Raw genomic sequence first — 26,754 nt, forward strand, 5'->3', positions numbered from 1 at the left:
GTTTAAGTGAAAACAGTCGATTGAATTTTCTGTATAGCCAGCTTATTTCACCTGACTTAAGTGAAATCAGTCAATTGAAAAATAATTCAACTGACTGAATGCATTCATACCAGAAACTATATACAACAACCCTTTTAACCTGTTAAAACCCATTTTAACAGATTAAAAGAGACACACTAAGGCACACAAGACATCTAACCTATGTCATATAGCCTATCAACAAAGTATAACACTAACACATTTCATTTAACATGTTATATACAGATTTAACACACTAAAACTTAATCTTTAAGAGGATCTTCCTCAATCTTCATCAAACACTTAAGATCTTCATGCACATGGCTTTATCGATTCTTTATTTCAAGCTTGCTTGTGCCAACAATCTCCCCCTGAATTGATGAAGCCAACATCCTCGAGTTGAATTGATGAGCTAAGATCCATAGAGAAACCTGAAAAAGCTTTTGCATGCAAGATACCGATATTCCAAATATACAACCAAGCAAAAGCACACAAGCATACATACATATCGCATATGCATATGCTCCCCCTATCATTAATAATATGATTTAACTTCAAATTTTTGATTAAGTTTGCAGTATTATATGATTAGAACATGTTTATTTCAAGTTTTCCAATTTTGACACAATATTACTCAATTTTCACTCATTATCTCCCCCTTTGGATTCATCATATGAAAGTAAATGCATAGATCATTTTGCAAAGATGAAAATTTCCATTAAAGCAGTAACATGGGGGTGTACCAAAGCACCTGGCATGAATACAAACACACCAAAATAGAAATAGAAATGATAGATACATCATGAAGCTAAAAACTGATATGATCAATCGGCTGAAATTAGAAAATAGCCAACTAAAATACTAGAACAGACAACAGACACACAAAATGCAGCACGAAAATGCAATGCATGACCTATGAGTCATCCCCTTCACTCATTCCTAGGGTATTCTCTATTGTAGACATTGGAGAGGAGGTCATGAACGTTATAGAGTTGGTCATCCAAGTCTTGAAACCTTGTTGTGTAGTACATGTGATGTGCATTTTGAGCCATGTTGAGGTCTTGAAGTTGGTTGAGAACCATTCTCTCAAATTGGGAGTAAGCAGGTCCAGTATTCTCAAGAGGATTGTACAGCTCAATTGCCATAGGCTATGGTTCATCTTCCTCTTGGTTTTATCCACTAGTTCCCGCTTCATGATCATTTGCTCCAACTTCAATGTTTGCACCTTGATATCCTTCAACTAGCCAAGTGTTGCCTACCTTGGTGAATCCCATCTTGTTGATATTTAGTGTTGAAACATGATTGAGAAAGCCAATAGACTCCTCAAGGTCTCCTTCCACATCCACACCAAAATGCTCAATGAACTTGGAGATGAGCACCACATATGGAAGCTTGAAATCCGTGAGCCTCTTTGCCTTCATCATATGATCACGAATTGTGTAGGTCCAGTCCACCATCACCCCATTTTGAATGCAGTACATCACCATTAGAACACCTTCATTCAAGGTAGAATGGTTGCTCCCCCTAGGCATAATGATTTTGGTCACTACCATGGCTAGCAACCTTTCCTCCATATGAAGCCTTCCCACATGGAAATTTCTAGCTTGCTCACCTTGGTTTCTTACACATTGATTAAAGTATTGCACCTTGTTGAACTCATCCACTACACTAGTTTCACCTTTGCGAACTTGCACACCTCTTTGCCTTAGACCAGCCACATCCTTCCATGTTTACCTAGTGATTTCCATCTCCACACCTTTGACACTTGATTTGAGAACACCATTGCTGAACTTGAGGTTGGCATAAAACACCTTCACCAAATCCGGATACACCTTACCTGAAAGCTCAAGGAAAGTCTTCAATTTTTTAGCTTTGAGATGTTGCTCAAAGTTGCCAAAGTTTTCTGCCTTTAGCCATGACATACGAATCATCTTAGGAAGAATGATTTGCTTCCTATTGATCTCAATCAAGAAGGTTTGAATTCTGTCCTTATGACCTTCAAACCATATCTCAAGTCTTCCTTGATTCATAGCATTTGGAGAGGATGGAGTGGGTGGAGTGGAGATTTCATCATCTGAGGGGGCAGCTCGTGATCTTTTAGGCATGGTGAAAAGTAGGTTTGGCTCTTACTAGCAAATGAGAATGCCAATGCATGATGCTTATGCAAGTATTTATAGAATCAGCAGGTTGATTTTCAAAATCAGTCAATTGAATTGTGCTGATTTTCTGGTTTCAATGCAGTACAAGAAATCACAGCAATTAAATGTGAAGGGAATATGAATCGGAGATGCAGTGATGTGTTTCCCATGCGTTTTATGAACAATCCACTCACAAACAGTTCACATCTAATGCATGCACATTGGAAATCATGTAATTAAAGCACTTTATGGTCAATGCAATCTGAAAGTTGATTTTAGCTGATGTAATAGTTGTTACAACTGTTGCTACAGTCAAAAAACAGTCAAGTGATGCATACTTTGACTTGATCAATCAATTAAAATCAATTCAAGCAATTCCACATCAGCATAAGTGATTTTAACACATAAAAATACAGAGTTAGTCGACTAAACCTGTAGCAAAAAACTAATTTTTGGTGCAGTGGCAGATTTAAGTGAAATCTATGTGTTGAATTTGCAAATTTAGCTGACTGAAATTCTGACCGTTTTCAAATTATGCAAATTTTTTTTCATTTTAAATGCAACACACACATGATCTAATAAGATTAACAAGCTAAACAGATATTAACATAAATTCTTCATGTCAAGAACACCTATTTCAGTTCTAAGCTTATTAAATCTATCACGTGCAAGTGGTTTAGTGAATAAATCCGCCAATTGATTTTCAGTTTTCACAAACATGAATTCAATATCACCTTTTTGAATATGATCTCTTATGAAATGATGCCTGATTTCAATGTGTTTACTTTTAGAATGCTGGATTGGATTCTTAGTTAGGTTGATTGCACTTGTATTATCAAAATAAAGAGGTACCTTCTCTAGCTTTACACCATAATCCATAAGTTGATGCTTCAACCATATGCTTTGAGCACATGCATGTCCAACTTCTATGTACTCAGCCTTAACTGTAGAGAATGCTACACATGCTTGCTTCTTGCTATTCCATGAGATTAGGCTTGATCCAAGTAGATGGCATGTACCACTTGTGCTTTTCCTATCCAATTTGCATCCTGCATAGTCAGAATCTGAAAAACCACTAAGAACAATGTTAGATTCATTAGGATACCATAATCCAACATTAGTTGTCCCTTTCAGATACTTGAGAATCTGTTTTGCAGCTTTGAAGTGCGATTCCTTTGGATTGGATTGAAACCTAGCACACAAGCAAACACCAAATTATATATCCGGCCTACTAGTAGTTAGATATAGCAAGGAACCAATTAACCCTTTATATTTGGTTGAATCAACTTGGTTTCTAGCCTCATCTGCATCCATAAGGCAGTTTGTAGCAATTGGAGTGGCAGCCTCTTTGCAATCCTCCATTTTGAACTTTTTCAGTAGATCAAAATAGTATTTTGACTAGCTTAAAAATGTTCCATGCTTGAGTTGTTTCACTTGCAGCCCTAGAAAGTAGGTTAGCTCACCCATCATAGACATCTCAAATTCTCCCTGCATAGTTGCAACAAACTCTTCACACATGGAGTTATTATTTGATCCAAAGATTATATCATCCACATATACTTGAACAAGTATTACATCACTTTCATTCTTTCTAATAAAATGTTTTTTATCAATAGCACCTCTAGCATATCCTTTAGATAAAAGAAAATTGCTTAACCTCTCATACCACTGTCGTGGTGCTTGTTACAAACCATATAAAGCCTTTTTCAATTTGAAAACATGATTAGGATATAGGTGATCTTCAAAGCCAGGAGGTTGTGATACACACACTTCTTGATTTAAGAAAGCATTCAAGAATGCACTTTTCACATCCATTTGCGAAAGTTTAAAATTACACATGCATGCATATGCTAACAATAACCTCACAGCTTCTAGCCTAGCTACAGGTGCATATGTTTCATCAAAATCAATGCCTTCCTCTTGATTATAACCTTTAGCAACTAGCCTAGCCTTATTCCTAACTATATTACCATCTTCATCCATTTTATTCCTAAACACCCATTTTGTACCAATCACATTCATTGCATCAGTTTTAGGGACAAGAGACCACACATCATTCCTAGTGCATTGATTAAGTTCATCTTGCATAGCAACAACCCAATTACTATCACACAATGCATCATTCACATTCTTAGGTTCAATTTGAGAAACAAATGCAACATTTTGAAAGAATGCAAGCTTGCGTCTTGTTGATACTCCCTATTCTATGTCACCAACTATGTTGTCCTTTGATAATCCTTTGGGTTCAATCCACTCCTTAGGTAAATTGTTGTCTACAGCTTTTTCAGTCGACTGAATTTTCTTTTCAGCTGACTGATTTCCTGCAACAGATTCCAATTCTGCAGTAGATTTCTTCTTTAGTGTTATTTCTTCTTCATTTACAATCTTAGGCACATGATCTTGCAATTTTGGGTTAGTTTCATCAAATACAACATGCATAGACTCTTCCACAGTCATCAATCTCTTATTATAGACTCTATATGCATGACTTTGTGTATCATAGCCTAGAAAAACACCTTCATCCGCTTTTGCATCAAACTTGCCAAGACTTTCTTTGCCATTGTTTAAAATGAAACACTTACATCCAAATACTTTTAAGTGACTTAAAACAGGCCTCCTCCCTTTGAAAACTTCATAAGGTGTTTTCTTCAAAATTGGCCTAATCAACAATCTATTTAAAACATAGCAAGCAATGTTGACTGCATCAGCCCAAAAGTACATAGGTAGTGAGTTCTCATTTAACATAGTTCTAGCTAGTTCCTCAAGTGATTTGTTTTTCCTTTCAACAACACCATTTTGTTATGGGGTTCTTAGTGCAGAAAAATTATGTTTAATGCCATGCTTTTCACAAAAGTGTTCAAACTTTTCATTTTGAAATTCCCCACCATGATCACTTCGAATAGATACTATCTTGGAACTCTTTTCATTTTTTAGCACCTTGGCAAGTCTTTTAAAAGCATGAAAAGTGTCATTTTTGGCAGCTAAAGTCCATGTGTACCTAGAGAAGTCATCAACTATGACTAATGCATAAAGATTGTCACCAAGGCTCATGGTTCGAGATGGACCAAATAGATCCATGTGAAGCATCTCCAAAGGTCTTTCAGTTGAAACAACATTTTTGGGTTTGAAAGACACCTTGGTCTGTTTTCCTTTTTGACATGCTTCACACACTTTATCCTTCTCAAACTTGAGTTTTGGTAGTCCTTCAACCAACTGTTTTTTGTTTAACCGATTAAAATGATGCATGTGTATGTGACAAAGTCCTCTATGACATAACCAAGTGTCATCCTCTTTTGTAAGCAAACAATGGATGCTAAATGATGCATGATGCAGATAAAGTAGATATATATTGTTGACTTTTTTTCCTATCAAAACAATTCTACCATGTGCATCATATATCAAGCAATTGTTTGGTTCAAACAATACTTTAAAGCCTCTGTGATAGAGGTCGTACCCCACCAAATTAAAACACTTAAAATGCACTATATGAAAGTGAACCAAGTCGTCTCCCAACGACCAATATTTTCATTTAAAGCTTCAATTTCCAGATGAACACAACAATAACACAGGGGGGTTTGGCAGACAGATTCAGAATGCTAATCAACGGATTAAATTGAATGCAATAGTGATTAAAACCGTATTGACATCCTTGATTCAAACACAATTTCACTTATCATAGGCCACCAAATTAACACCAACTCTGCCTTATCTCAATCCACTAGATAATAATTCACTAAGCGAAAATTACAATCCAACTTCATTATGCAATTAAGCAATGCACACATCCTTAAATTCGTGACAGCCAAGCTACATACATTAAGCATGAACGTATCTTAACCCAAACGTATGCAATTACTCTATAAGTTAAGCATTAACAGATTCACCACATGTATTCCACGAATTCATAATAACAACATGGCAGATTTCACAAAACAAGCACAACCTCAAAGCTTCATTGCATTTTTTTATCAAAGAGTCAATACACAAATTTAGCTAGACATGGAAATGAGCAATTAAACACTTCAAATCTAGAATCACAAAAACAAGACCAAAAACCCTAAGTTTTGAATTCTGAAAACGGAAATCAAGAGCAAAAGAGGGATTTCAAAGCTTCAATGAAATGCAAAAATAGTGCTATGATATATAAATCTGAAAACCCCATCAATGGGTGTTGTTCCAAGTCAACAAAATCCACAAAATGAGCTGTCCAATGTAGAAAACGAAATCAAAACGCAAAACCCTCAATGGGTGTTGTCAAATGTGCATAAAAACGGTAAAAATGAGGCAAAAACGTGAAAAACTGAGAGGTGCACTTCCATGGAAGCTTGGAGAGCGAAAATGGAGGTTGGAGAAAGGTAGAAGATTAAGTGTGCGACTGGTGCATGGAAAAGAAACCCTATTCTCGTGGTCACCTAAAGTCTGCCAACATTATTTATAAAATTGTCATTATGAGCTGTAGAATTACAAAAATGCCACTCTTGGGCCTCTAATGTTGGCCCATTCACTCAGATGACGTGGAAATGATGTGGCGACTCTCTTCAACTAAATATTGACGTCCAAGCTCCAAAATTGCTTCACCCAAATACCTAAAAATAATTAAAAACAAAAATTATGCCAAATAATGTGAAATTAGTCCAAATTCGGAATAGTGACCTAATAAAGCCCAACAGATGAAAAACACTATAAAGAGGAACAATTAAGCATTGAACAACTGTCAAATGGGTACACAAAGGCTAGTGGAATGGAAGAAAATAATGACTCATCACTTTGTCACATAATTGACTTATACTTATCAAATTATGTTTGAGCCATTCTACTAGCAGCACATTCTTGATGTTGAAAGATGATCCATTGCCTATGACTCCATTTCCAAGGATTTTTCCTTTGTTGTTGTATCCATAGGTTACAAATCCTTCTTCTTTCAATTCCAACTTTGAAAATTTGGTTTTATCTCCTGTCATATGCCTTGAGCAGCCACTATCTAGGTACCATAGATCCTTCTTTTCCTGTTTTATGACCTGCAAAACAACATAGTATTACATGGTACCCTTTGATAGTTTGGGTCCAACATGGTTATGCCTTTCTAGATCCTTTTGGGATCCATTTGATAATTCCCTTAGGTATATCATACTTTCTAACATGACAATTCTTAAGAATATGACCTCTTCCTCGGTTTCATCACTCTTCTTAGAGCTAGCCTTCAAGGCTATGGATTTTACCTTTTTCTCACTTGTTTCAAGCTCACTTAGCCTTTGCATTTCAATCTCATGCTCTCTAAGCTTACCAAACAATGCAGTTGTTGTGATGATGGAGAAATCCTTAGATTCAGATATGGCAGTCACCTTTGGTTGCCAATTTCTATCAAGACACTTAAGCACTTTTATGTTTAGCTCATCTTTGTCAAATTCTTTGCCTAGACCCATGAGATGGTTGACTATGTGAGTGAACCTCTTTTGCACTTCAGCTATGGACTCTCCTCTTTGCATCTTGAAAAGCTCATACTCTTGAATCAAGGCATGCTTCCATACTCTCTTCACTTCACTTGTTCCTTCATGTGTAACCTCTAGGACATCCCACATTTCCTTTGCATTCTTACATTGGGATACCCTAAAAAATTCATCCATGCTCAAAGATGAAGTGATGATGTTTTTGGCATTGCAATCATATTGAGCTTTTCTCCTTTCTTCATCATTCCATTCACTCCAAGGCTTGTCCACCTGCTTATTTTCAACAACACAATTAGGAGTATATGGTCCATTAACTATTGCATCCCAAATTCCTTTGTCTATAGATTCAATGAAAATTTGCATCCTTATTTTCCAAAACTGATAGTTTAGGCCACAAAACATAGGTGGTCTATGAATAGAGGCACCTTCAGCAAAAGGGAGTTTACTTTCAGCCATTTCAAAAAGATTTTTGATTAACTTGAATACCTTTCAAGAACCTTGCTCAAGATACCAATCGTTAGTTTTGAAATGGTGAGTTTAGCCAAGAACGAGGGGGGGGGTTGAATTGGCTTTATAAAACTTTTTCAATTGAATCTAATGGACTGGAAAGTTTGGATGTAAATGCAGTAGACAAGTACACTTTTAGTCAATTAAAATATAAAACAACAGACTAAATTGTTCTTGATGCTATGAAACAGTCGATTAAAAATACAAATCAGTCGGCTAAAATACTGGAGAATTATGCAGAATGTAGAATTCACGAATTCAACTCAAACAACAATCTTTTACATACAAGACATGTTCCAATCAGTATTTATAACAAGTATAAAGCCTCAGATTACACAAGAACGCATTAAATCACACCAAAGATCAAATTGCTTGATTTTCTTGAGTTTTTAAAGAGTTTCATAGAGAGGGAGATGAGGGAAAAAAGAATGCACAACTATTTTTATACTGGTTATGGTTCACTCAATCATAGAGCTACATCCAGTTTTCCAGGACAACCTGAGCCTGGTTTCCACTATATTCAAAAGTTTTACAAATCAAACACAAAGATTACACTCTTGAACACAAAGCACACAAGATTTTTGACTCACACAAAAATGTAGAACTACAACCCACAAGAATCACACTTGCGGACCTAAAATCTCATTAGGCAAACCATCCAGAGGCACAAGAACGTCAAAACCTGATGGTGGTTGTCCCTAGCACACCATACATGTGTTCTTCAAGCTACTCACAAGCCAAAATGCCTCCAAGATCAACCAAGATCTTCAAACACGAGTTGCAGTTGTGTATTGCAGAGAGAGAACGCTTCCCAGAGATGAATAACACGATTTTGTTCAGAAAAACTCAGATTTGCACCTCTGCTCGCGAAAACACGAATTATATAGTCTGGTTTAAATGAAAATAGTCGATTGATTTTTTTGTACAGTCAGCTGATTTCACCTTACTTAAGTGAAATCAGTGGATTGAAAAATAATTCAACTGACTGAATACATTTGTTGGTATCGCGCAGCGGAATGTTTGAGCGTGCGGACAAAAAACAAGAGGGGGTGAATTGGTTTTAAGTAATAAAATTAATACTTTAAAATTTTTCCAAAATTTATCAATTAAATCAATAATTAATTTCTTTAAACACAATAATAGATGTAATAAAGAGATAGAGAAGAATATTGAACACAAGTATTTATACTAGTTCGGATCAAAAGACCCTACGTCCAGTTGTTAATCTCTCAAAAACGAGATTAACTAAATCACTAACAAGTAACAGATTTACAATCAGATATTAAGAGTATAAGGAAAGAAAACACCTCTCTTGAATCGCACAAGGGATGAACACCTTTCTCTGAATCACACAGAGAACCTTGACCTTAGCTTTCCTAGCAACAGCAGCAGCACTCAATCTCCTAGAACACCTCTCAGGAAAAGTTATCGCTCTACCCACACTAGGTTTTTCAAAGCTTCTATTGAGAACACTCAGAGAACTCTCTTGCAGTCACAACACTAACACTCTAGCTTCTCAAAAAGGTGAATGAGAAGTAACTCCGAGGTTCCTTAAATAGAGGTTCCAAAAATTAGGTCAAAAGCTGAACAATCGCGCCCAACTGACCAGGATAATCGATTATTCCAGTGTGGTTTATGAGAAACAAATTTTTTGAGCAGATAATCAATTATTAGAGGTGATAATCGATTATTCCAGTGCTTTCTTGAAAAAAATGGTTCAGCTCAGGATAATCGATTATTCTAAGTGATAATCAATTATCGCTTTGATTTTTGAAGAAATACCAGAATTTTCTTGTACAATACTGATTCTAACTAATCTAATTACATTTTAAAAGATAGCTTTAAACACAACAACACATGGTCTTCATATTGACTTCCACATGGCTTTCATGGCTTCTTTTATCATCATCAAAATCTTGCTTCAACATTTAGACTTGTATTGCTTTTGCCAACATTCATACCAGAAACTTTATACAGCAAGCCTTTTAACCTGTTAAAACCCATTTTAACAGATTAAAAGAGACACACTAAGGCACACAAGACATCTAGCCTATGTCATATAGCCTATCAACAAAGTATAACACTAACACATTACATTTAACATGTTATATACAGATTTAACACACTAAAACTTAATCTTTAAGAGGATCTTCATCAATCTTCATCAAACACTTAAGATCTTCATGCACATGGCTTTATCAATTCTTTATTTCAAGCTTGCTTGTGCCAACAGAAATACCCTGCCACTTCCCATAATCGAAGTCCTTCGTTATAGCTTCTATAAAACAAAAATAATATGTTAGAGGTTATATATGAGCGAGATATGATAAAAACATGCCTTACCCTTGAAGTAGGAAACAAGGTCCTAGGCAAATGGGACACGAAGTACTTCTTAACATTTAAGTGGCCAGGGAGTTGGTTGAGGAGTTTGACACCTATTTTCTCCTTAACACTTAACAAGTGTTCTGCCACCGACTTAAACTTGTCCAGACGACTCTAATACAAGGGAAACCTTGGTCTTTGAGTGTTAAGGTACAAGAACAACTTAGGCTCTTCCCCATTAAGCAAGGCCTTCAAATTAAAGAATTTGGTTTAAAAGTTTTTGAAAGACTAGGTGTACACGGTGAATAAAGAATCGTATTGAGCACCATGAAAGGATACCTAGTCGACCTTGGCATCATGTTTCAATTGATATAAATACATGAAAGTATTAGAAGCGGGAGTAAAACCAAGTTGGTTGCACAAAATCTGTAAGGCTTTTGTGAATGTCCAACTATTAGGGTGAAACTGACTATGAGCTATAGAGAGCATAGAAAGGAGATCGCTCTCGAATTCAGCCAAGGGGAAAGAAATATCAAAGTCCCTAAAAACCTCATAGCTAAAGACATAATTGCCCTTATTCTCTTGTAGACTAGAGAAAACCCTCTCTCTAAGAGAGTAGGGTAGGGTTGTGAGGCCATCAAAGAAAAAATTTAAGGTAACCACGAACTCGGAAAACTTCTCTATAATGTCAAACTCAAAAGCATAGGTTGCGACCTCATCCAAAATCTCGGTATACCTAGGATATCTTATGGGAGGAAATTGGTTACGCCTCCTAGCTGTTGGCTTAGGATGCACATCCTTCTTCCTTTTCGTCAACTTATTCCTATGCTTCTTCGAAGCAATGATGACTAGCCTAGGAGCGGCAACCATAAGAGGGACAACGACAAGGGGCTCCGATGACGAAGTCTCATTGCCAAAAAGGGAAGAAGAATACTTAGTTGAAGAACCCTCACCCATAGGGGTAATTGTAAGACCCGATAATTTTGTGGGTGTACAAATAATAATATCATGTAATTAATAAAGTGATGGCTTCTTCTTATCTCCATTGAATCTTGCATGAAGAATGGAGGCTCCATGGATGGTGATGGATGCGGAAGCATGAAGGAAATAGGCTTAAGGTGTTTGGTTTGGTGTAGGTGAAAGGATTCTTAAGAGAGGTGAGGCCAACTCCTAAGGAAGAAGACTAGAGTAAACTAGAGAAGAGTTTACTCTAAGGTGAGCTCAAAAGAGATTTGTGCACAAATTTAGGCAGCAATTCATTACTCAATTTCAAGCTAAAAATTACATCTCCTAAGCCTTCTATTTATTGGCTAAAATGAGACCAAGGAATCTCCAAAAAGTGGAGGGAAAAAGGAGTCTAGAAAGTTGAATTTTAGAGCCAAAAAGGAGCATGTGGGAGGTGTGACTTGCCACCTAAGCAAGTCACACTTGTCTTGCCATGGGAAGCTAACTCTCATCCTTGGAGAGCAAGTTTGAGAAGCTTCTAGGCTTTTCTAGAGTAGACACACTACTCTTGGCCCATTTGGCCCAATTCCCCTTTTTGGTCCAAAGTTACTTCTAAAGCCCAATTTCCTCTAAGGCCCAATACATGGCCCAAAGAAAACCCTATTCTACTGGGCCCAAAATACAAAGCCCAAAATAAAATCCTAATCTAGTATTTACAAGCAAAGAGTCCTAGGTTAGGTCTTCACATTTTCCTTGGCCCATGTAAAGTTCATCTTGGGCCTTGCATGCGCATTTAAGGCCCATTCCTCTTGTATTCTCCTTGGCTCTTGTTGTAGGTCCCTTGGCTCGTGGCCTCTCATCATAAAGAAAAACACATGGATGAATTAATTGATTAATTTAAATTGTGGTTTATTTATTTTTAATTATTTATTTAACTATGAAATATGAAATATGTATTATATAATTTTTTTATAAAACTTTGGTGCGTATATTATTATGGGAAAGTATATGGTTTAATGGTTAGAGCATGTGTTTGGTATGTGAATGATCATGTGTTCGAATCCTGGGTGATGATGAAAAAGGTGTGGTTTTGGTTTTCCCTCTCCTCTCTTATTTACTTTTGTCGTAGGGCCCACAAAAATTTATCTCTCCTCCTTTGGTCACTTAATTCTTTATCTCTTCCTTTTTTTAACGACAAAAAACGTTCATGAAACATACCATATATATATATATATATATAGATAAATTTTATATACGATAATATTGTAATATTATCCAACGGTTAATGCCACGCAAAACAAAGATCTGTTTTATTGTCTATATTGTTAATAACTGAATAAGGAAGGGATTTATTCTAGGTTAAATGTTAGGGTTAGTAGGGGAAAGTGTGATGACTGACCTAAGTTTTTTATGAACTTCTTAAGTGTTATAAAAGGGAGAAAACAAAGAGGGAAACAAAAGGGAGATCGTGGGAGATTGTGTGGGAAGTAGGACCTCAATTTTTCGGTGGTAGTTTGTGCGCGAGAACCACAAGCTTAAAGAACTATCCAGGTAGGGAAGCTTTACCTTATCCTCATTCTTGTATATTTTGTTGATAGATGAATGAAGCTGAAACTTTATACTTTTCCTTACTCTATATCATTACCGTATAAAGTTTGCTAAGTCTCTTTGTTTTGAGTTTGGTGTTGGGTGTTTTGCGTTTTGGTGTTCTTTGTGTGCTTAAATCACAGGGTTTAGGTTCTTCATTGCATTAGTATTTAAGACCCATGGTTGCATAGAAAAAAAGATGGTGTTTTCTGTCACGGTGCAATGTTGGTTCAAATATGTGATTTCACGTGGTTGATCTAGGGTTGTAGCTTATGGGAAACTTTGTTAGTTGGGTTTATTTTATGAATTCATGGGTCTCTTAATCCATCTAGTTTTCACGTTAATTGGGGTGCACATTTTTGGGGGGATGTTCACGCGGTTTAGTGTGATATTTTAGTGTGTGCATGTATTCTCTACAACATGATTCTATGTGGGCTTAATATTATTAATGGTGGAAGGCTTTATAGTGCAGCAAGGTGGGAGTAAACCAATAGTATGTTCCAAATGGAGTGCATGGTGAAAAGTCCACCATGTCACACTTGGTTTGGAGGAGGGTGTGTAGTTTTGGGTTTTTGTTATCCTAGGTCACGTATATTTGGTTTCTAATGAAGATCTTGTTTTTGTTTGATGCATGGCAAGGTGCTTAAATTGCTTTTATATTGAATATTATTGTTGCTTCGGGATTGTGGTTAGTCGGGTTTTACTTTAACACTCATATGGTCGGTACGTTATTGCATCACATTTGTTCCACAAGTATAACCTAGTTCCTTTGGGTGGTGTCACCGGGGTGTGTGAATCATGTAGGGTAGTATATTTTCTTCACCTTAAATACTAAATCATATCATGTAAAGATTGGCTCTAGTAGGTGTGCTTTAGGTGTAGGTTTGATGTTGGGTTAGTGGTACAGTAAAGTGTAAACATGAGTTTGGTTGGTGGTCACCATGGGAGGGTTTGTCTTTGAGGAACTTTCATGTCATGCAACTTGGTTCTTGGGGGTAATGTATGATTTCCTTACATTTCAAGCCTTATTATATGTTTCTCTTTTGTTTTATTCATGAACCATTGTTAAGTGCTTGTAAGAAAACATGGGCCCACATGTACTATGTGTTCATTCTTTAAGTTTTTGAAGTGACGTAAATGCATGGTTCCTTTATATTTTAATGTCTCTTTCCACATGTTATTTGGTTGATAAAATACACTAGGCCCACAAGTAATTGTATCACCTGTAAATTGTGAGTGCATGAATTCACATACATAGTTCTAGGTTAAATTTTCTTTTGAGTGGGATGTATGAATGGTGCATGCTATGTTTGGTGTAGTTACTTTTCTTCAATATTGCAATATCTACTATCACATGTGCTTGGAAGAAACTAAGGTTTACATGCAATGTATTGAATAAATGTGTGGTTTTGGTTCTTTTTCTTATTTTCTATATATCACATGTATTTTATGTTTATTCTTAAATGAGTGAGTGAATGGTAGTGTTGTGTACACAATGGGAGGGGTTTCTTTATGGAATTTTATTTCCCTTGCATGATATGATTGTGATTATGATGTTTTAAGTATATTGCTCGGATATGATGTGAGTATTATTCGCAATGTCTTATTTCGCTGAATATCAGTTACATATCCTTGTTTATGATTAGCTTACTCCTATTGTTTGTGTTGTGTGGTTGTTGTGTGTGCGATGATCGTATGACGCGTGTGTTATACAGGAGCAAATGATATTGCAGATGGTTTTGGCGTGGAATATACTAATGAGAGAAAGGGGTGAACACATGATTTATGTTCTTTTTTATTAAGTTGTTAAATTATGTATTAAATACGGTGTAATTTATTTTTAGTGTCGTTGTTATTTAAAAATTTTAGACAATGGATGTTTGAACTATGATTTTTAATAGATTAAACTATAATTTTTTACTTAAGTTCATTTTATCGATAATCGTTTCCATTAAAAGTGCTCATTTTAAAACTTTCCGCAACATCCCAAATTGGGGTGTTACCCTAATTTATCTGTTTAACAGAGAGCGATAATGATTAGATTTAGAGGAAGAAGGACAAGTGATGACACACTCCCTAGCCATGGCCAACTACATTTAAGAAGAGTTAAAGTCATCTATGCAAGGTGGAGAAAAGTTCTATATCTTAGACAACTTTGGAGCATCTTTAGTAGTGTTAGGAATATTTTTAGGCTACCACACCAAGATCACCTCAGAGACTCATCTTCATGTATTGGCCCAACTTAGCTTGAGGAAGACCTATCATTTGGTATCAAGAGCTTTAGTTCTACAAGAGATAAGTTTCTTCGTCCTTGGTTATCTTATTTTCTTCCATTCACGTGTTGTTATACATGTTTCATTGCTTGTCTTGTTTTCCACCATTTCATATTTTGTGTTCATGGTTCCACTTTGTTTTTTCCTTTGAACCATTCGGTTTTTACCTTAAGTTTGCATATACTTGTTGCTTTATGTTCTTTTGAATTTTTTATTGAGTCTTTCTTCATTTATATTCGGTCATATATGTTTTGTTAGGTCATTTTTTATTTTTAAATCCATCCATGTCGTCTAGAGTCATGTGTAGTTATCGTTATGTCATTTTCTTCTAGTTTGAGCTTTGCAAAAATCACAAAAATATATGTTCTACTTGGTTTTCAAAACTCCACCATATACATCCATTTTAGTGCTTTTTCTTTCCATATTTTTGTTCATACTTGTCATTAGACCATTGACAAGTTCTTAGAGTTAAGTTTCTCTTATGTTTTGTTGAAATTTCATGCTCTATTTTGATTTTAGTAGGTTTTCTTCTACTTTCGTGTTTCTTAATCTTTTTGAACTTTTAAAGAAATATATATTATGAATTGTGGTATGTGGTGGTAATAGTTTGTTATTAAAAAGATTGGAAAAGAGTTGTCAAAATATTCAAAGAAAAAGGCTACAAAAAGAGCATCAAAAGAGCCAAGAAAAGTGTTGAAAATCATGTGTTTATGACCAATACCACTAGCTTGTTTTGCGTGAAATTTTTTTGGCATTTTTCTCATAGTTTTATGATGAATACTGCAATGTCCAACAACTATATGTTGGCCTTGGTGCTAAAAGAGTGTCTTTAGTGCACCATTAGCTCATTGCTTATGTAAATAAGAAGCAACAACTTCTATTCTAGTTTTTTTCTTTTGTGCATCCATTATAATGCCTTTCCTTAGATCTTTCTTTTGAGCGCTTAACCTTTGTTCTTAAGTTTTATTTTCTTGCTTGTCTTGCCTTGTTGGTCACGGTTTTGTCTAAGTTAAAACTGCTTTTTCGAAGCCTTGTTTCATTTAAGACCTTTCCTTGCTTTTTCCTTGGATTTCCTCTTGATTTTGGCTTGTTTTTAGTGTTGGAGCTCTCTTTGGAGGTGGATTGACCCATGAGTATCCTAAGGGAATTAAGACCTATTTGAATCATTAAGCTTTGAGGAGGATACAAGAAGAGAATAAGTGAAACACCTTGGAGAGTAGCAAGTTTCATTGTGATTGTATTGCTATTTGAGTTCTAAAATTCTCTTGTTTTTACCTTTGTATCTCACCACCAAGTTAGGTGTCTTGGGGGAGTCTTTGGTGCTCAGTCTCATCTCCTAACTTGAAACTCTTATACAATATCGAATCGCTTGTAGTTAGTAAAGGCTTGAAGGTTCCAAGTGCCTTATACTTTACCATCAAAGCTACATAACAAGTTTACTTGCTTTCTTTATTTAGTTTCTTTATTACTTATAGATTAGTGTGTCCATTTGTGTATAAAACCTAATTCCATTTGAGAAGTTTGGTGCAAGAGGGTTTGAGATAAACTTTGTCTAGGAAAGGCTTGGATATTAAGTAATTCTTAGTGATGAGCCTCATTTCCTTGAAAGTGAACTTAAGATCCTTTTGCATCCTTAAGTCTCCTAAGGAATTTCTTTAGAAATACAAGTTTGTTTATGCATTGCATATTTTTGTAAACCCTAAACATGTCTCAAGTTCCATCCTACCAAATTGGAAGTAATTCTAGTGAAGAGGCCCAACCAAGTTTAAATCATTTGGCCCAAGAACTAAAATCACTTAGATTTTGGAGAAAGCAAAAAGCAATCCTAAAAGAAAAAGAGAAAATTGAAAGGGATGATCATCTTGCCATCCTAGAGGAAGAGCTAAGAATACTTAGGCAAAAAGAGGAAAAGATTCAAAAGAGGTTGAGAATTTGGAGTTAATCAAGGAGAAGCTTCAAAACTCCCACACTGTAAGATGCGGGAAAATTAAATAAATAAATAAATAAATATTTATTTAATAAATGTGATGGCATCAATCCTTAAGTTAATTAATGTGGAGAGAGAAGATAAAAAATAATACTAGCTCAAGTAGTTAAGAGTACTTGGTTGTATTGAGAGGATTTATGTTGGAATCATGTGTATGGAAATTATGTGTTAATTTAATTATTTATTATTTTTAATAAAATACTGGACCGTGATGAGTGATAATATAATTCTAGATGTATAAGAATTATCATGAAATGTGAGTTGGTTGAATTGGTTGTACAATTGCTTTGAAATTATATGGTTGTGGGTTTGAATCTTGGGGAATGTGAGATAAGTTCTTTTTGCCAAATCCTTTTTTTTTGGCATGAGGGAGAATGGTCAGAAAACCCTAGCTGCCATAAAGACCCTAGCCATCATAGAGAGAAGCTAGAAGGGCTAAGAAACCACCATGTTAATGGCATTTGATGGCCATTAACCTTTTATTTTAATTTTCGTATTTTAATGGTAATAAATTATTTTAATGGTTGAAAAATGAAATTTAGAAGGAGAGTTAGTGGGAATTGGAGGGGTTTTTTGTACAACTGCTAGTGGAGAATGTGAGAGCACTGAAAATGGAGTCAAGAAGAGAGTGAAAAGGTTATAAAGAGTGCCAAGTGGGAGAAGCTAAAGGTAGATCAATTATGGGCAAAAAGGAACATTAGGAGTGCAATTTGTAACGTCCTAGCCGAAAATTACTTATTAAAATAAATCAACATAAAATTAAATAAAACAACATCATTTATTCTCAAAAATTTCCCAAAACGTGGGAAAAATTAAAACTTCAAACGTCGCTTAAGTAGTAATTAAAACCGCAATGTTCAATTATTACAAAACCAAATCATCCAAAATATAAATGTTACAAAAGAAAATCCATAATGAAATTTTTGTAAATTGTCCCATAATGATCCCCACTCTGTCTCTACACATCTGCATGCTCACCTGCATCAACATCTGCTCCCACGTAACGAGTTACATGATCATCGCCACATACACACAGATAGGGTGAGCTCATTTAAATAAACCAAACAAATATCATAATATTAGAATACATCATCTCCCTTTCATAACCCGGGTTATTATTTTTTTTTCCTTTTTCCTTAGTTCTCCATTTCCAACACTTGCCTTAGACGTCTATCATTTCTATACCCTTTAGGTGAGATCAATGATCGATCTTTGCTGCACGAGTATCTACTCGCCCCTCCGACTACAGGCCACTACCTGATAGTCCACACGTGGGAATAACTTTGCCACATCATCTCACCGGGACACCAAGTGGAGCTCCCCAAAAACAAACATAAGTTCGTAGTTGTTCTCAGACTACCAAAACTCTATCAAATGCACTGAAGAGGGCAATCACCCGAAACCTCGTCGTACGAGCCACAACTCGCACACTCCACTGGACTTCCTAAACTACCAGGCTACAACCTATAGTGGTCACGTGTTACCCCAATACGAGATGCACTCGTAACTAGGCCCCTAGCCAAAGCCTTGCATCATGAACATCACCTAAAGCTGTGTAGAAACCTTTCCTCGCACACCATCACTGCACCCAAAACCGCCTGGCGCGCATCTCACGCTGCTAGGCGAAATCTGGTTCCAGACCGTGTGGCGGGCATCACATACCGCCAGGCGCCAAGCACCATCTAGGAATTTTGCTGCACCGTCATCGCCTAGCGGACCTCAAGCCTGCCGCCAAGCGCCACGCACCATTAGGGCTTTTACTGCACCTTTTCCGCTTGGCGAAACCCACACTGCCGCCAGGCGCCTCGCATGTACAGGGACCACTGCCACTATTTTAGGTTAATATCGCTTGGCGGCTCATGCGAGCCGCTAGGCGCCACACCAGTAGCAAAATTGCTACTGGTTTTTGGCACATTGAACAGGTCCTAAGGGACCTCAAATCACACATTTCCCAACTCACATCACATTTACAATTATCCATTTATACTACGATGGCTCAAACACAATGCACACATTTTAATGAAGTCAATAAGACAATTACTCTCATTTATACACACCATGTTTTCTTTCATGTACTGAATTGAACCCTATCTTATTCCACTCAATATAATCCAAATCTTATATCCATACTAATCAACAATTAGGTATATCATGCCATCAAGATTGTCAATAATGTATCTATACTTTTGAACTACACAAGTATGGATGCTTATAATCTCAATCACTTCAAGACATCACTCTCCATAATCCATTCGTGAATATAAATTTGATAAGCACTTTTACACACTTTGCACCTATCATTTTCTCAGTTCTTAGCGTACAATTTAATTAACTCTAATGCCCTTTCTACTTCACACTCCACATTACAATTCAACCCGCTAACCCTATCATGCATACTTATCACAGTCTATCACATACCATGACGCATTTAATTCACCCAATTAACCACTCCCATCATACGAACACACACAAAACAAATTTTTTGCTGGTCTGATGGGGCGTGAAAAACTGGGTTCTGCCCAGGTCTGTTCGCACCAATCGTGACTTCCACACACCCCACTTATACTACCAATTCCAATTCGCATTTTTAATCTAAAATATGAGTGGTGACATCACACGAGTCTATGTTAGTTTATTTCCTTACCATTATCATACAAGTAATCCAATAAATCAAACCTGACACAATATTTCATTATCTCAACACCCCATAAACCCTAACCCCATATGGAATCCCAATTCATACCAATTTCGCACACCATTCAAATCGCAGGCAGTTTTTCTTCTTTCAACACATTTATGCACACATACAGAATTAATTCCAATAACACAAATGTCACAAAACTCACCACGAACCAGAAATTAGCCAAAACAAGTGGTGTTGCCGGGCAAGCCACGCATAGCCGCCAGGTGGTTCAAGGAAAATCCAAAAAAATAGGCTTAAACACATGCGCCGCCAGGCGGTTTCTGGAAAAATCCAGAAACACAAAGAAAACGACAATGAACAAGTTCTACAATTCCATTATGATCCAGAACATATATTCATACGATAGCAGAATGAAAACAACTAGTAAGAACTCCCCTAACCTGGATTTCTCGCTTTAAGATTGATAATTCTAGCGCTTTCCTTTGACCCACAATGGCTTGCTTCCGCAACAGCCCTCCACCACTCTAATTGTAATTCTTATGCCATTATGATTCTGTTAATGGGTATTCAAGATACATTATGGGCTATTTTCCAGCCCCTCCCTTTGGCAGCTAGGGTTTCTATGCCCTTTCACATTCATGCCAAAAGTAACATTAATAAAAAGAACTTAATTTGACTCTACCAAGGTTTGAACCCAAGACCATCCAATTATCCAATTTAATGGATAACCACTCAACCATATCATGTTTCATGATGACTAATAAAATTTTATGATTATATTACCGTTCCACATTACCAAGCATATTATCAAAAATAATAATAATCACATTACACAAAATTGGCATACATAAGACTTGAACCCAAGTCCTCTCACACAATAAAGTACTCTCAACCAATTGAGCTAGTACTTTTCCACATTGTGAAAGTTAGCATTTAATGTCATAAAGGTTTCCCCTGCCCTCATTTATTTAAATTCTTATTTATTTAATTATTTAAAATTAGTGGGTCTTACACAATTAGAGTGGGAATTCCAGGTAAAGGGAGCTAACTAGTTTAATCTCTTCTTATGAAAGAAGATTTTAAGTTTTGTTTGATTGAATTATTGCTTACAAAAAAAATATGTGAAGTATTTGTTTTATATTTTTGAAAATTTGATTTTAATGGTGATATAGTATCATCAAATTTTCATTTGAATGTTAAGTATGTGATTGATCAATTTTAGTGATACGAAATCTAATATAGCATGAATGCATTGAGGTTTTCTTGATTTGTGGGTGAATGATACAAAGGAAAGGTTAGAGTTTATGTTTTTCTTTTACAGTAGCGTGACTTGGGGTTGCATTCTAGAGCTTTCATTTTTTTAGTTATATGAAAAACTAGATAAATGTGGTGTTATGGTATGTTGTAATATTTTAGGAGGATATTTTACGACATTCATCATATAGTAATTTGTATAATATTAAAAAAAAGGAAACAAATTATCTGCTTTGGTGCACAACATCGATTACACTAAATAGTTTTTTTTTTAATATATTTAAAGAAGGTTAGAAGTAGGGTTGCTTCTTTCTTTTTTGTTGTATTTGATATTATATATGACTTGTAGCTTTTGGGTATTAAGCTTTCGTAGTGACTAAACTTTTTGTATGCTGGAGTTAAGGTTTTAGAATAATTAGTAATTTTCTTTGGTAGTGTTTTCTTATAGAAATTATGATGTGATATAAGTAGTAATTTTTAATACATTATATAAGAGGGAAAAGGAATAGTTATAGAAAGTGGTTTATAAATGGGGATTATAGAGGTGATTTTATTAATTTGAGTTGGTATTTAATTAACTGGCTCTAGTTGCATTCGACTTTTAAGGTGCGTTTTTAGAGTTCTTCTTCTAAACGCAACATATTTATTATTATTACTAGTATTATTATTATTATTATTTATTATTATTATTATTATTAACATTGTTGTTTTATTTTACTATTATTATTTTTATTATTATTCTTATCATTATTATTATTATTTCTATTATTATTATCTTTATTATTATTATTATTACTATTATTATTATCTTTAATATTATATTATTAATTTATTTTATTATTATTATTATTACTTATCATTATAATTATTATTCTTATTATTATTATTAATTTTATTTTAATAGTATTATTATTATCATTATTATTATTATTATTTTTTATTATTTTTTATCTTATTTTATTATTATTATTATTAGTATTAGTATTATAATAATTATTAATGTTATTTATATTATAATTATTATTTTTTTATTTTTATTTTGATAATTATTACTATTTTTACTTTTATTATTTTATTTTACTATTACTATTATTATTTTTATTTGTATTTTTATTATTACTATTATTATTATTTTATTTTATTTTACTATGATTATTATTATATTATTTTTATCATTGTTTTATTTTATTTATGATTTTATTATCATTATTCTTGTTTCATTATTAGTGCTTTATTTAATTATTATTATTATTATTATTATTTTATTAGTATTATTATTTTATTATTGTTGTTTCATTTTATTTTATTATTATTTTCATTAATTTTATTTTTATTTTTTGTATTGCACCTAGGTGGATTAAGGTAACTACTCGTACACTTCTAAACCTTTGACGCTGGGCTAGGAGACTAGTGTACTGCACCTAGGCGGACCAAGGACACCGCACGACCAAGGCCGCCCACACATAACCCAATAAATAAAATTAGTAAGTATACAACTAGTCAATCATAAACACATAGTGACCCATGCCGCCTACTTCAAAGAATAGGGTGTAATAGGCTGATGACATTAAACTTAGAATATTGCAAACAAGGCTCCTGATATCAACAAACATTAACACAGGGCCTGGGCCTAGCCCAAGCCCATCTAGAGATCCAAGTATCAACCCAGCCCATAAAGGTTGCAGCCACAATTAATGACTCTATAAATACACGTGGACCCCAGCAATTAAGAGGTATGCTTTCATTAATCCCTTAATCAAAGATTTAACTTTTTGAGAGCCCTTACGCTGACTTGATCATCAGAGCCCTCTCCACAGGTAACCATTTAAGAGTCCAAATTGTATACACCGGTAGATGGCATACGCAAACCGAGCAGGAGCCAACTTGAGAGGTCAAGGATTGAAGTAAGGCGATATTTATGTCCCTAACATCTCTTATTTGTTTCTGCAGGAACAATTGGTGCCCACCGTGGGGCATGAAGTGATACCTTACTAAGCAATCCACACACTGTCGAGAATGGTATTCACCCGTAGTAGAGCTGGAATTGTGAAGCACCCCGAGGCAGGCCCTATTGCGCCTGCTAACGTCACCATGGACTTGGCCGCCATCCTTGAAGGCCAAGCCAAGATGCAACAAGAGCTCGCTGACATGAGAAAGTGCAATACTGATGAGATGGAAGCGCTTAGGCAAGAGAACTTGAGGTTGAGAAGGAAGATCGAGGCTGACCCTACCCAGAAAGGGAAAGGCAAGGAATCATCAGAAGCCCCTAAGTCCCCGACCTACCAACCCAGCGAGGAAGAAAGTGAATACAACCTCACCCCGCACACCATCACCACCACTCAACAAACACCCATCATCTCTACCCACCACAAAAACATTCATCATCCAACCACCAACCCAAGGCACCCCGCAACAACCACCCTTGTTGCCACCCTTCCCACCACCCATATCCCCCCTCATCACTACACCACCACTTTTCCTACCCCCATCCGCCATCTCTTCCCACCGCACCCATTACCTCCCCAACCACCCAAACGTCGCCACCCTTTCATTGACGTTATCACCAACACACATCTCCCCGCCCAGTGGGAACCCTTCACACTAAACTGCTATACGAGAGAAACCGAACCCGACGAGCACGTCAAAATATACATAACCCATGTCACCCTCTATACATCTGACGACGCCGTTTTTTGTAAAGCTTTTCCCACCACCCTCGAAGGCCCTGCCCTTGAATGGTTCACCACCCTCCCCCATACTCCATTGATTGTTTTGACACCCTCTCCCACATGTTTACTACACACTTCGCCGGCAGCCGCCCCCATCAAGCCACACCTCTATCCCTCCTCAGCGTCAGACAAGAACGAGACGAGACGCTGCGCGCCTTCATCGATCGTTTCAGCAAAGCCGCCCTCCGTACACCCAACCTCACGCAAGAAATTATCTTGCAATGCATGGCTCTCACCCTCAAACCAGGACCATTTGTTAGTAACGTCTACTTCCACCCCCTGGCGTCCATGCACGAACTCAAGCTACGTGTCGTAGATTACATCCACATGGAAGAGATACAGAACCTACACACCAAGTTCTGGAATGACTACACCCCTTTAACCACCAGCCCAAACAAACCACTTCCACGACCTGACTCTAGGCCCAGAGAGCCTAGACAACCACGCTTCACCAAATACGCTCCACTTAGTGTCCCCACATCTTGACTTCTCGAAGAAGCCCTCCATGCTGATCTCATCCCACCACCTCGCAAAACCTCCAACCCCCATAATGCTGACATGACCAAGTATTGTTGGTACCACATAAATAATGGCCACACTACAAACGAATGCAAAACGCTCTAAGATAAAATCAAAGAATTGGTTTGCACCGGCCATTTCCGTCGCTTTGTCTGTAGGGACGGACCCCTACATCCACCCTGGTCCAATAACCGACACCCCCCTCGTAGTACTCGCCATGATAATCGGACAAATCAACCCAACCGCCAAGAACCACAACCTGCCCGTACTGACGTCAACCCAGCTGATCCCCCTTACGCGACACAATCAACACCATCTCAAGCGGCCTTCCAATGGCGGCTCCACCTCATCAGTTAGGAAGAAACACCTCTGTCACCTCCAATTCATCAACCACATAACCCACTCTCACCACAAACGTCGTATGCCCATCACCTTCACTGATGATGACTTCCACGGCGTTGACCAACAATAGGATGACCCCATGGTAATCACTGTCGAACTAGAAACTACGCGGTAAAAATGGTGTTTATCGACCAAGGCAGTTCCGTTGACATCCTTTACTAGACAACTTACTAAAAACTCCAACTCTCACCCACTGCCATGGTTCCCTATGATGAACCTATCTACGGGTTCTCCGGAGAGAAGGTCTCAACTCGTGGATATATAGACCTCCACACTATTTTTCGGGAAGCATCTCAAAGAAAAACAATCCTCATTCGCTTTCTTGTTGTAGATGTACCCACCTCATACAACATCCTCCTTGGTCGACCATCCTTCAACACTCTAGGAGCCGTCGTCTCCACATCCCACCTAGTCATGAAATTCCCATCTCCATCCAGTGACATCCTTACCATTCATGGCGACCAACGGCTCGCACGAGAATGCTATATGGTAAGCCTACACCCTTAGCTACCAATCCTACAAACCAATAACATTGAACGACCACCCAGCTCTGGCATAGCTTTATCTGGTGAGGACTTAGACCCTAGAGTAGGACGTGACGCACGAATCAAGCCAGTCGAAGACGCTGTAAGTTTATATCTCTCTAATGGCCATAGTCTCAAATTGGGTACCGGCCTCTAACAGGAACAACGCGATATCTTGGCCCCTACCCTTATCGCCAACACTGACCTCTTCACCTGGTCAATTGCAGACTTACCTGGTATCGATCCTCAGGTAGCAGTTCATAAACTATCCATCTACAAAGAAGCAAGGTACGTCTCGCAGAAGAAGCAAAAGTCGGGAGAAGAACGTTGGCTGACAGCAAAAATAAAGGCCAAAAAGTTACTTAATGTTGGCTTCATCGAGGAAGCCCACTACACCACCTGGCTATCTAACGGTCCAGCCAGCAATAAGGTTCTCAATTTTTTAGACGCATACTCCGGGTACAACCGAATTCCAATGGCCACAACCAACATGAACAAGACCACATTCATCACTAACGACACCAATTATTTTTACAAGGTCATGCCTTTTGCCCTAAAAAACGCATGCGCTACCTACCAAAGATTAATGGACAAAGTGTTCAACCACTTGATGGGCAAGTATGTCAAAGTATATGTCGACGACATGGTTGTCAAATAACCTAGCCACTTACAGCATGCACAAGACTTGTCCACGGTATTTTCTGCGCTACGACAATACAACCTCAGACTTAACCCTGAAAAGTGCGTCTTCGGCGTCGAGCATGGCAAATTCTTAGGCTTCATGCTCACACAACGCGGCATAGAAGAAAACCCTGAAAAGTGCACTACCATCATCAAAATGTGAAGCCCTAATAATGTCAAAGAGGTTCAGCGCCTGATAGGCCGCCTAACCACCATATCCAGGTTCCTCCCAAAACTAGCCAAACAAACCCAACCCATTATCTAGCTACTCAAAAAATCCATGAAGTTCTCTTGGAACGACGAATGCGAAAAAGTTTTCCAAAACCTTAAAACCACCCTCACATCCCCACATATCCTCCACAAACCGGATATACCAACCACTTCTAGTATACATCACCGCAACAAATCATACAGTCAATGCCGCCCTGGTCCAAGAATTTGCTGGAATCCAACACCTAGTGTACTTCATCAGTCGAACTTTGCAAGATCCAGAGATGAGATACCAAATGGTAGAAAAATTAGCCCTCTCCTTGATGCATGCAGAGAGACGCCTACGCCCTTACTTCCAAAACCATAACATTATTGTCAAGACCGATTACCCTATCCAAAAAATCCTCCAAAAGCCTGACCATGCTGGACGAATGTCGTCCTGGGCCGTGGAGCTATCTGAATTCAACATTCGTTATGAACCCCACGGCCCCATCAAAGCCCAGTGCCTACTAGACTTCGTCAACGACCTTCAACATACCCCTGAGGAGGACCAGTGGACGCTTTATA

The 26,754-nt window shown here is 37.0% G+C and overlaps 1 protein-coding gene across 1 annotated transcript; it reads left to right on the forward strand.

Moving 5' to 3' along the window:
* The first annotated feature begins 24,970 nt into the window (after nucleotides 1-24,970).
* On the forward strand, nucleotides 24,971-25,954 carry LOC114188348 (uncharacterized). The gene is made up of 2 exons (XM_028076944.1): nucleotides 24,971-25,261; nucleotides 25,457-25,954. The coding sequence occupies exons 1-2, from the start codon at nucleotides 24,971-24,973 to the stop codon at nucleotides 25,952-25,954; spliced, it is 789 nt and encodes a 262-aa protein (XP_027932745.1).
* The last annotated feature ends 800 nt before the right edge of the window (nucleotides 25,955-26,754 follow it).

Source organism: Vigna unguiculata, chromosome 1, assembly GCF_037176805.1.
Source record: "Vigna unguiculata cultivar grain cowpea cultivar isolate G323 ecotype 2 chromosome 1, ASM3717680v1, whole genome shotgun sequence".
NCBI classification, from domain to species: Eukaryota; Viridiplantae; Streptophyta; class Magnoliopsida; order Fabales; family Fabaceae; genus Vigna; species Vigna unguiculata.

What these genes read in the sequence shown, in the direction of transcription:
- LOC114188348 (XM_028076944.1), top strand. Translation starts at nt 24,971, where the DNA reads ATGGTTCCCTATGATGAACCTATCTACGGGTTCTCCGGAGAGAAGGTC. An exon ending in TCGCACGAGAATGCTATATG is followed by an intron (nt 25,262 to 25,456) that starts GTAAGCCTACAC and finishes GGCCTCTAACAG; the next exon opens with GAACAACGCGATATCTTGGC.